The 12,878-nt window shown below is 37.3% G+C and overlaps 1 protein-coding gene across 1 annotated transcript in view; it reads left to right on the top strand.

The window, feature by feature from the left end:
• UGGT2 (UDP-glucose glycoprotein glucosyltransferase 2) overlaps positions 1–12,878 on the top strand; it is a 137,910-nt gene that overhangs the window by 15,947 nt on the left and 109,085 nt on the right. Inside the window, exons 5-6 of the mRNA XM_070471499.1 lie at positions 4,440–4,614; positions 7,573–7,669. Coding sequence (XP_070327600.1) covers positions 4,440–4,614; positions 7,573–7,669 — 272 coding nt within the window. The remainder of the gene's footprint in view (positions 1–4,439; positions 4,615–7,572; positions 7,670–12,878) is intronic.

A 12,878-nucleotide genomic window follows, 5' to 3' on the forward strand; every position in this document is an offset into this window, starting at 1 on the left:
TTTAAAAGAATGTGCTCTGAATATTTATCTGAGTCTTAAGTCCTTCTCTAAAATATATAAGTACTTTCAATATTTTGTCTTGATTAGATTTTGATTTTAGAATACCAAAATACCATAAAACACATGAGAGAGATATTTTATATACATAAGTTATTTTTTTCAAATACAGACAGACCTCAAAGATATTGTGGCTTCAGTTCCACCTCAATAAAGTGAATACTGCAGTAATTCACATGAAAAGTTTTGGTATCCCGGTGCATATGAAAGTTACGTCTACACTAAACCGTAGTCTGTTGAGTGTACAAATGACATTTTGTCTAAAAAATGTACATCCCTTAATTTAAAAACACTTTATTGCTAAAAATTGCTAACCATCTGAGCCTTCAGTGAGTCTTAATCTTTTTGCTGGAGGAGAGTGTGAAATACTGCGAGAATTAGAGAATTACAAAAATGTGACACAGACAAGGAGTGAGCAAGTCCTGTTGGAAGAATGGTACCATAGACTCGTTCAACACAGTTGCCACAAACCTTCAGTTATTAATGCAGTTGTCTGTGAAGTGCAATAAATGAAGCAAAAAGCCCAATAAAAAGAGATATGCCTGTAAACATACAAAACTGTGGATTTATCTAGACTATATCTCTTTAAATATAAATTGAATGTGTACCTTGGAAATTAAAAAGTAATAACAAAAATACAGAATTACCTTTTTATAAACACATTATTCAAAACATTTTTCTTCTTCCAAGCATTTAATGCAAATTAATATGAGAAGTAAGAAGGAGATTATTAACTTAGTAGTGATTTTTACAGAGTAGTACCTACCAGGAGGTGTTTTACTGGCTGATTGTTTATACTTTAAACAGTATTAAAGTTGTTTCTCTAATTTTGAAAGAGTTATTTATATATTAGACAGTAATATATATTTAGTAATTCATATTAGTACTTATTTGTTGGACTCTTTCAAATATTTTCTTATATTTCATATTAATTTTAATATTTGGAAACTTTTATGTAGCCTGATTTTTCCTTTATGTGTGTATGTTTTTATACTGAGACTGTTTTTTCCAAACCTGAGTAAGTAAGAGATTTTACTAATATTTTCCAGTAGCTTTCTTAAAGTTTTTATTTTACCTTAAACTTTTAATCTATGTATAATTTTATTTTCATAGGAAGGCAAGGATCCAGTCAGGTCTTTCCCGTCTTCAGGTGCTAGTCAGTTATTATATTCATCGTATTTATACTGTGATCCATTTTGTAACTATTTGTTTTATACTATTATGTTTCTTGTAACAGTGCTATGTTGTTAGTATTTATTGCTTTAATAATTTATTCCAGTGTCTCACAGGACAATTTCCTCTTCATGGCTGCTTTTTTCTCCCCCTCCAAAAGTTCTTAGCTCTGCACTCATTGATCCTTTCAAACTAACATTAGAGTCCTTTTTCTCCTGTCAAACTGACTCCCTAAAAAACCTGGGTAGAGTTTTAATTAGAATTATGTTAAAGCTATTAGTTCATTTAACAAATTTAAATGTTTACTATATTAAATCTCAGAAGACATCATATGTCTTCTGTTCACTCCTTCTTTTAAAACTTTGAAGTTTTATACTCTTCTCTGATTTTAGAATCAGAAGTAATTGTTTTATTTTATGAACTGTTTTTCTCCTATTAAGATGAATTCAAAGTTTTTCTCTTTGGACATATTGTGTCATATATTTTAAACTATTACACCTTCTTTGTGTTGCTAGGGAAAACTATTTCTTAATGGTGTGGATATTAATTTTTGTTGATTGCTTATGCTTTTATTAAGACTCGTTTTTCTACTTTAATGAGATTAGCTGTTATTTAAACTGTTTATGCCAATTTTAATGGTATTCTAACTTCATATAGTGAATTAGGCAACCATGTTATTCTGTAAGAGTTCATTTAGCATAGGAATTATATATTCCTCTAAAGCATTAATAGACTGACTCCAAAATTATCAGCCCTAGTGTGTTTTTTTCTTTTCCTAGTGCATTTTTAAAAGGGAATTTTGACAACTTTTAATTTATAATTGCTATTGATTTCTGACTTCTGATGTCTGATATTTCAATTTTCTTATGGAAACTAATATTAAATTAAATTTAAGTATTTAATATTTAGATATTAAATCTAAATTAATTTAAGATTTAACACAAAGTTAACATCACATTGTTAGGAGAGGCACCCTGCCATGGACATGTGAATTCCTGCATATTCTTGCTGGGTCTGACAAGTAAAAGCAAGATCTGGACTGCTTTTTACTTGAACCATTTTTCATGGTTGTGTTTGTAGTGAGCAACCTTGAGGAATTACATAATTCCTAATTTTGAAAAGAAATTTCAAAATTTTGCCTTTGGAAAAAGAGTGGGCTTGTTAAAACACGGTGATTTCCCAGGTACAGTGTTCCTTGTACACCCGCTGTTTGTGTAGTATCCATTTGGGTCCATATTTTGTTACACACACTCTGTTGTGGAACTTAGGGACCAGGTGTAATGCTCATTCTGCTTGCTATGCCCTGAGAGATAAAGTTCTTTGTCTTTGACACAAGAGTCTCATGTCTTCTGCCAGACATGAGGCATGACAGGAGCCCAACTTATTACTTTGTAAGTAGGCTGAAACCAAGCCATAGCCCTTTTACAGTTCTTGACAGTTTTAGAAACAAGGGTGGGATGTTGACAGACAACGTGGCTTTCTGGGAGAGGAAGGACAAGGGCCCCCTGGGTTGGGGAAACAAAAGCTCAACACTTGAATTTCTTTCCTGCTGCTCCCCCCTCTCCCCCTGCTGTTCTTCACTCCCTGTGCATCTGGCTGGGTGGTAGCAGTCTTCTGATACCTGCTACTGTAGCTCCTCATACGGTGTTAGGTCTTTGTTACTTCAGGAAAAGGCACCCAGACTCAACTGATGGGTTTGGAAGATTTGCATAACGGGAAAGGGAATTAAAATGATCTCTAGGCCAATTCGGGCTTCCCAGGTGGTGCTGTGGTAAAGAACCTGCCTGCCAGTGCAAGAGATGTAAGAGACGCAGGTTCAGTCCCTGAGTCGGAAAGATCCTCTGGAGAAGAACAACCCACTCCAGTATTCTTGCCTGGAGAATCCCATGGACGAAGGAGCCTGGCAGGCTATGGTCCATGAGGTTGCAAAGAGTCGGAGACGACTGAAGCGACTTAGCATGCACACTAGGCCAATTCAGTGTACTTTTATTTTTACTGTTTTGGTTCCCACATCTGAATCTGTAACTGGTATTGATATTGTACATGTATATGCTTTTAGTGCTGTGAACGCTCATGAAGTCTAAAAGGAGACGCTGTCATTGGGAGACTACCACATGTAGTATATTCCCAGGTGGTCCCAACAGAAACAACATAGAATCCCAGAGGAAATCTGGGAGAAGAGGAAATCACAACTTCAGTTACAGACTGACTGGCTGCCTGAGTGCGCAGGAATGCAGTTTCCGAGTACAACAGCACCACCTGCCTGACTCAGCCATCAAGTACACCCCTTTTTAAAAGGAAAACCACTGCTAAGCTTTAGCTGAAACTGAACTCCTGACTCAGGAAGCCTTGTAACTCTACTATCTGATGTTTACATTTTGGCCTAAGTCAACTAGGATTCAATGACTAATAGGGTGGAAGAGACCCAGCAATTGTCTCTGGTCAAGTGGAAATAGTATATTCAAAAGCACTGTCACTTTGACCTTTTGTGATCTTAGGGTTACATGGTAAAGGGGCAGCAGTTCTCCTTTGGGACAAAGCACATGCCCTAGTCCCCTACCTGAAGTAAAATCTCTGACTTAGTGGGACCCCCAGTTCAGTTACTCCCTTAAGGCTTTGCATCAAGTTATTGATACATTCAGCTCAGTTCGAAGTTGATGGTGTCTGAGGGTTTCTGCTGCTGTTCATCCAGGCTCTGTGTGTGCTAAGTTGTGTCAGTCATGTCTTACTCTGCGACCGCCAGGCTCCTCTGTGCATGGGATTCTCCAGGCAAGAATACATGAAGCCATGCCCTCTTCCAGGGCATCTTCCTGACCCAGGGATCGAACCTGCTTCTCTTATGTATCTTCCTGACCCAGGGATTGAACCTGCATCTCTTATGTCTCCTGCATTGGGAGGCAAGTTCTTTACCACTGATGCCACCTGTGAAGCCCTCATCCAGGGTGCATCTATGTAAAGCCAAAAGCAGATGTGGTCACTCTCTGTGGGCAGAATTCAAGGCAGTTCTCTTATCTCTGAAGAATCCTTGACCCTTAAAAAACTTGCTACACTTTTACTGACCCTGGGCTGTTGCCAGTGGCCTACCTATCTGGTCTGCCACTTGGAAGACGACCAACTGGCAGATGAGAGGCACCACTCTTTGGTTTCATGATTTATTTCTCATATGCTCTTTACTTCCAGTTCTTGTTTGTGTTTTGTTTTCATTTTAGGCCCAGACCCTATCTGTTTAAAGGAGATCACAGATTTCCTACAGACAAAGAGAATTTACCAGTGATTATTCTCTATGCAGAAATGGGTACAAGAGCGTTTCGTAAATTTCACACAGTGTTGTCTGAAAAAGCTCAAAATGGGGAAATTCTTTATGTTCTTCGGCATTACATTCAGGTACATGCTTGCTTTATTCAAGATTACTTTGGCTATAAAAACTGTTTTTTATAACTACTTTTTATAATTTCTCTACTAGATTTTACATAATAACTTCTAGAATACTTATATCTGATAACACAGCTATCAAATGTGAATTTTATGTGGAAAAATATATTGGGATTCTGTGTCTTTTCTGGAAAGTATCCTGTTTATGTTTCTTTCCCTTATCATATATATATCTGGAACAGATTTACAACTTGGATAAAAGACAAAACCATACAACAGTAGGATGCATAATATTTGGTAGGACTAATAAACATAGTTATTTTTAATGAAAATGTATTACAATGAGGAAATCTAACTTGACCTATTGATAGTATATATTAGTTCATTATGCTAAGCGTTGTATAGGAATGCTCTCAAACCAATCTGTTTGAAAGGCTGCTTACTTATTCAAGTTTCAGATCAAATGTGTTGTATTATCCCCCACTCTCCTCACTCTCACTGCTATGACACTCTACCACATTATTCTATTTTTAATGACTTCATGGAACTTATTACTATGCTACCTCAAATTTTATTTAATACCTCCACCCCCACCAACACACACACACAACCAAACTCTCACCTCACACACTAAGATGGTCCTTAGAAGGACTTTTCTTTTTTACTTCTATATTACAAACATGGAAAGAGTGTTTTAATTTGCACTTCCCAAAATATTCATGATAAGTATTAATATACAGTTCCCCTGTATCCATGGTTCAGAATCTGCAGATTCGATCAACCAAGGATTATGTAATAGTGTAGTTTACTATTGGGAAAAAAATCTGTGTATAATTAGATCATTGTAGTCTGCACAGTTCAAACCTATTTTGTTCAAAGGTTTGATTTGATTTGATATCAAATCATTATATTTATTGTACACTGTAAACTAATACAATGTTATATGTCAATTATATCAGAAAAGGAATGTGAGATTACAGTATTTACAGTATATGTTTATCTTTTTTAATGAAGTGCCCAAGTGATTTTAATATGCTCCTGCTGTTGTGGCATTTTCATCTATTAAGAATCAGTGTCCCAAAAAAAAAAAAAAAAAAAAAGAATCAGTGTCCCAGGCTGTTCTTTGGAGAATGTGACCATTAAGTATACTTCTGTGAAAGCATACTCAACAGTTATCTGGGTACTTTTGTAGCATCAAATTATAACCTTCTATTTAATTAATTACATATTGTGCATCCAAAATAATTATACTGTAAATCTAGTCAACATGTAATTCTAATAAAAACAGACTTATTCACACTACCTTTTGAATAGATGCTTTTTTTGTAGGGAAAGAAGAAATAGGATGAAGAAGAAAGATTCCTCTCAACAGTTGATTTAGCTTGTGAGAATTTTTGGTTTGCAAATTCAAAGTTATTAAGCTACAATTCATATTTTTATATTCATGCATTTTCAAATAGAGAAAGTAAATATGAAATTAATGAACATTTATCTTTATTACTGAGGAGCTAATACTGTTCCAGAGCTGATGATGGAAATTGGTTATGTGAAATTGCATTTCTTTCATGAACTATTAACAAGATATGTGAATTTAAAGCTTAGCCACCAACTAATTGTCTTTTGAGTGGACAGTCAAAATGTATTTTTAAATTGAGCTGTATGAAATTGAAAACTCTCTAAAAGACTTCAAACTTTGCCAGATTTCTATAATTATAAACAACCCAGTTTTCTCATGCTATCTTTTATTGTAGCATCTGCCTGAGAAATTAGCAAATTAAAATTTTAGTGGGGCAGCAATGTTAAACACTTTATGCATATCTGAAGCTAAGTCTTACATCATCTTATTTGAAAATAGGACAGTCCAGGAATAGTCACTCAGGTTGTATACTTACTTATTTTTAAGGCTTGGGGGAAGTTTAGGGAGGAAAGAAGAGAGTGAAAAGAGTAGATACTGTTAAGATTTCCTTTCCATTTGGTGTCTTCCTCTTCCTCTGTCAATGTGTAGGATTGCAAAACTGCCCTCACGCAAACCTTAGTTAAGCCAAGGCATAACATCTTCACAGGAGTTTGCTAAGTACTAGGTTAAACAGTTTTTCTAACCCATGGAAGAATATGCCAAATGGTAATGATTATAGCACAACTGATAAGAATTCAGTCTAGAAGCCAGAAAGAACCTTAGACATCTTCTAAAGTTTACATGTATTCATCCAGGTTGCTTACTTTTTAAAAAAAATATGATGACTTCTCTTTCTTCATACAGTGACTTCTAGAAGTACATTTTATGTTTACCCATAATATATAAGGTAAAAGAAAGTAAGATACCAAATTCTGATCACAAATACTTCAGACAACTCAGTTTTAGGCAAATTGTGACCTCTCACTGCAAGGATAGGTGCTAACATGTGGCATTTGGTATATTTTAATCATTGAGAAACATGAAGAAAGAACTGAATAGGTTGCTCAAGGCACTGAGTTTTTTTGTTTCCTTTGCCTCTACTTTCCAGTATTTGCTTTTGGGGACACTCTAGTTGCCCTCCATCCAGACAACTAGCAAATGAAAGCACTTACTGGTTTAGGAAATGTTGTGTAGTTCTCAAGAGTACAGTTTTGTTGAAACTGACTTGTATTGGATCCTCTGTTAATTAACTCATGATAAAGATGGCAAAATTTATGGTATAACAGAAAAAGATCAGATACTTTTTTCATTGTAAAAGAGTAATTAAAACATTCGTGTCATGACAAAGGTTTTAGAAAGTAAAGAAGTAGTCATCAACAAGTTTCTAGTTCCTTGATAGACTGTCTCTAGAGAGAATATAAATATCCCCTGAATACAAGTATTTCACAGTGATTTAAAACTTCAGTATTAATGGTTTACCCTCATGTCCTAACACACATCATTCTGAATTCAAAAGCAGGTGTTTGACAAAATATTTTCTCTCTTTTTGAAAAAAAAAAAATGTGTTTGAACAGAAACCATCCTCACAGAAAATGTACTTATCTGGCTATGGTGTGGAGCTAGCGATTAAGAGTACAGAATACAAAGCATTGGATGATACTCAAGTCAAAAGTAAGTTTATTCTCTATATTTGAGTAAAAAAATTTGGAGGGTTATGTACTTCTGTTTAATCCTACACACGTTAATTTGAGGCTGGAGACAATTTAATTTTAAACTAACATGTATTTCATGTTGTTATGCTCTCAGAAATTTCAAAAATTGAAAGTAGCATATTATTTTGGTTATATTCAATGGCTTCCCAGTCATTTTCAGCAACATATAAAAATTGATACTACATGTAGGATGTGTAGAAGAAATAGGTGAGGCTGCTTGTGACTATGAGGGGGCTCACCCAGTTCAGACTGGCCTGTGATGTACCTAATCATCCCCTGGGGGCAAAGATGGTGGATCTAAAGGGGTTGTGTCATAGTAAACCTGAAACTCATTGGTAGCACTGCCTTACAAAGCTTGGTCTGAAGTATTTATTTTTAATAAAGTTAGTTTTGTGTTTTTATTTTGAAATGGGATGGGAAAGTCCTGTGAATATTTGGTTAGATTGATTAGATCTGCAATCTACCAATCCAGTATCTGTGTACTGAATGCATGCTCTAAATGAAAGAATCTGGAGACCTAAAAACAATAAAGAACTTTTCAGATTCTTATGGAAATCTTTTATTACCTGGCTCATTGGAAATTTATTTATACCTGATTCTTGGTTAAGCATTTCCAGTTCATTCTGTTACATGCTCTCTGATGCTGCTTCTGCTTCAGCTTTGTTTTTCTGTTCAAGATCCGGCCCTGGAGGCCTTGCTCTGATTATGGCTTAGCTCTAGTCCCTCCTACTGAGTGTGCTACAGATCAACATCTGTATTATTGCAATTGAAATCCTGCTGGTTACTGAAAAAGTGTAGCAGAAATACTAATGCCCAGATTTTTTATATTTCCGTATAGCTGGTATATTGCTCTACAGTGCTTTATAATTTAGTATCTCGTTTAGTGCTTCCCTGTGGTAAAGAATCTGTCTGACAGAACAGGAGACGTAAGAGACTTGGGTTCAATCCCTGGGTCAGGAAGATCCCCTGGAGGAGAGCATGACAGTCCGCTCCAGTACTCTTGACTGGAGAATCCCATGGACAGGGGAGCCTGGCAGCCTGCAGTCCATAGGATTGCAAAGAGTGATTTAACACGCACATGCACACACACTCTTATTTAACAGTCATGGTAGTAGCATAGGCATTTTCTAACTGTCCTTGGGCTTGTAGAAGTTTCTTTAAAAAGTCATGTGATTACATATATTACCTATATTACAAACTGCAGGTTAACTTTTATCATATATTTGGAATATATCTTCTCTCCATTCTACTTGCCACTCCTTTAATTCACTTCTTTTTTTCCCCTCTGCTTATGACTATCAGGCTTCCAACTGACCTTTTCTTCAGGACCCTTAATCCTCTCATCTCCAAAAGAGAATAATCCATCTGTTCTCCACAGTACTTTCTGATTGAACTTGCTGTGTTCAATCAGAACTTCTGACTTTGTGATTCTACCAGTTGAAAACCCTTAGTTACCTAAATAACCAAGTAACCCTAGTGGTTCCTTTCTGCCTTCTCACTTTCTCTCAGACTCTGATTTGTACCCTGTGGTCCTGTAACACTGCACTACTATACAGAACAATTTTCTGTTTCCTGGATGGGTCCATGTATTGCTCTGTGCCAAGCCTTTATGACCTCTGGAGTACTTTCATCCCTTAACATATGCTGTTCCTCTGCCTGAAACATTCTTTCCACCTCTTGTCTGAGGTCTACTCATCTTTTAAGATTTATATGTCTCAGTCAGTACCTCTGAGATGCTGCCTATGTTCCTGCTGTCAGAGGAGGCTTTTTCGATTTTCTGTATTCCATATATTTTGTGCTTCCTTTTGGAAAAGTTTTAAACAGTCTGTTAAAGCTGTCTATTTGTCTCTCTCATTTTCAACCCAGTAAGGTTTGTGTCTTTTACATCTCTCCTCCTGGTGTCTATCTGGCAGGCAGTGGGCATTATAGAAGGCAGTCAGTAAATGTTTACCTGATTAAAGCATTCCAGGGTTTTTAGTTGTAGTCTTAGAAATCCAGACTCTCAGACAAGTAAGAAAGGAGAAGTGCACTTTATGCACTCTGATGGAGCATAGCCCCTTGCTGTAAAAGGTCACATATTCTTAGAACCTGAAGTACCCTCAAACATGCCCTTACCACACTGTATACTATAAAACTTTGGTAAGTAAAGGAGAGGGGAAGGGAAATGAATATAAAATATATCTTTATCCTTTGAGGCCATGAGTTTTGGTGTCTGTCTAAAGGTTTCTTGATTATGTCTGAAGGTGTCAGAAATATGTGAGAACTCCTGTATATTTTAGGGTTTAGATTTCTTGCTGGTATAAGAGGTAAGCCCAGGGTTTCTTGCAGACTTCTTGGTTTATCAGTTCAGTCTAGTTCAGTTGCTCATTAGAGACTGACTCTTTGCGACCCCATGGACTGCAGCACACCAAGCTTCTCTTGTCTATCACCAGCTCCTGGAGTTTACTCACACTCATGTCCATTGAGTCAGTGATGCTATCCAACCATCTTATCCTCTGTCATCCTTTTCTCATCCTGCCTTAAATCTTTCCCAGCGTCAGGGTCTTTTCCAGTGAGTGAGTTCTTCACATCAGGCGGCCAAAGTATTGGAGTTTCAGCATCAGTTCTTCCAATGAATATTCAGGACTGATTTCCTTTAAGATGGACTGATTGGATCTCCTTGCAGTCCACGGGACTCTCAAGAGTCTTTTCCAACACCACAGTTCAAAAGCATCAATTCTTCAGAGCTCAGCTTTCTTTATAGTCCAACTCTTATATCCATGCATGACTACTGGAAAAACCATAGCTTTGACTAGATGGACCTTTGTTGGCAAAGTAATGCCTCTGCTTTTTAATATGCTGTCTAGGTTGGTCATAACTTTTCTTCCAAGGAGCAAGCATCTTTTAATTTCATGGCTGCAGTCACCATCTGCACTGATTTTGGAGTCCAAGAAAATAAAGTCTGTCACTTTACACTGTATCCCAAACTATTTGCCATGAAGTTATGGGACCAGACCATGATCTTAGTTTTCTTACTGTTGAGTTTTAAGCCAACTTTTTCACTCTCCTCTTTCACTTTCATCAAGAGGCTCTTTAGTTCTTCTCTTTCTGCCATAGGATGGTGTCGTCTGCATATCAGAGGTTATTGATATTTCTCTGGGAAATCTTGATTCCAGCTTGTGCTTCATCCAGTCCAGATTTCTCATGATGTGCTCTGCATATAAGTTATATAAGCAAGGTGACAATATACAGCCTTTACATACTCCTTTTCCTATTTGGAACCAGTCTGTTGTTCCATGTCCAGTTCTTAACTGTTGCTTCCTGACCTGCATACAGGTTTCTCAGGAGGCAAGTCAAATGATATGGTGTTCCCATCTCTTTAAGAATTTTTCAGAGATTTTTCTGATCCACACAGTCAAAGCCTTTGAAATAGTCAATAAAGCAGAAGTGGATGTTTTTCTGGAACTCTCTTGCTTTTTCGATGATCCAGCATATGTTGGGAATTTGATCTCTTGTTCCTCTGCCTTTTCTAAAACCAGCCTGAATATCTGGAAGTTAGCGGTTCACATCCTGTTGAAGCTTGGCTTGGAGAATTTTGAGCATTAATTTATGAGCATGTGAGATGTGTGCAAGTGTGCAATAGTTAGAGCATTCTTTGGCATTGCCTTTCTTTGGATTGGGATGAAAACTGACCTTCCTGTGGCCACTGCTGAGTTTTCCAAATTTGCTGGCATACTGAGTGCAGCACTTTCACAACTTCATGTTTTAGGATTTGAAATAGCTCAACTGTAATTCCACCACCTCTACTAGCTTTGTTTGTAGTGATGCTTTCTAAGGCCCACTTGACTTCGCATTCCAGGATGTGGCTCTAGGTGAGTGATCACACCATCATGTTTATTTGGGTCATGAAGATTTTTGTTCTTCTTCTTGCCACCTCCTCTTAATATCTTCTGCTTCTGTTAGGTTCATACCATTTCTGTCCTCTACTGTGCCTGTCTTTGCATGAAATGTTCCCTTGGTATCTGTAGTTTTCTTGAGGAGATCTCTAGACATTCCCATTCTCTATTTCTTTGCATTGATCGTTGAGGAAGGCTTTCTTATCTCTTCTTGCTATTCATTGGAACTCTGCATTGAAATGGATATATCTTTTCTTTTCTCTTTGCCTTTTGCTCCTCTTCTTTTTACAGGTATTTGTAAGGCCTCCTCAGACAGCCATTTTGCCTTTAGACATTTCTTTTTCCTGGGGATTGGCTTGATCACTGCCTCCTGACAGCGTCACAAGCATCCATCCATAGTTCTTCAGGCTCTGTCTATCGGATCTAATCCCTTGAATCTATTTGTCATTTCCACTGTGTAATTGTAAGGGATTTGATTTAGGTCATATCTGAATGGTCTATTGGTTTTCCCTACTTTCTTCAGTTTTAGTCTGAATTTGGCAATAAGGAGTTCATGGTCAATGCCATAGTCAGCTCCTGTTCTTGTTTTTGCTGACTGTAAAGAACTTCTCCATCTTTGGTTACAAAGAATATAATTGATCTGATTTTGGTATTGACCATCTGGTGATGTCCATGTGTAGAGTCTTCTCTTGCGTTTTTGGAAGAGGGTGTTTGCTGTGACCAGTGTGTTCTCTTGGCAAAACTCTATTAGCCTTTGCCCTGCTTCTTTCTGTACCCTAAGGCCAAATTTGCCTGTTACTCCAGGTGTTTCTTGACTTTCTGCTTTGCATTCCAGTCTGCTATAATGAAAAGGACATCTTTTTTGGTAATTAGTTCTAGAAGGTCTTGTAGGTCTTCATAGAATCATTCAGCTTCAGCTCCTTCAGCATTACTGGTCAGAGCATCAGTTCAGTTCAGTCACTCAGCCGTGTTCGAGTCTTTGCAGCCCCATGGACCGCAGCACACCAGGCCTCCCTGTCCATCACCAAATCCCAGAGTCCACCCAAAACTATGTCCATTGAGTCAGTGATGCCATTGAACCATCTCATTCTCTGTTGTCCCCTTCTCCTCCCACCTTCAATCTTTCCCAGCATCACGGATTTTTCAAATGAGTCAGTTCTTCGCATCAGGTGGCCAAAGTATTGGAGTTTCAGCTTCAGTATCAGTCCTTCCAATGAACACTCAGGACTGATCTCCTTTAGGATGGACTGGTTGAAGTCCAAGGGACTCTCAAGAGTCTTATCCAATTCAAAA

The sequence above is a fragment of the Odocoileus virginianus genome, chromosome 8 (assembly GCF_023699985.2).
Source record: "Odocoileus virginianus isolate 20LAN1187 ecotype Illinois chromosome 8, Ovbor_1.2, whole genome shotgun sequence".
Classification (NCBI taxonomy): domain Eukaryota; kingdom Metazoa; phylum Chordata; class Mammalia; order Artiodactyla; family Cervidae; genus Odocoileus; species Odocoileus virginianus.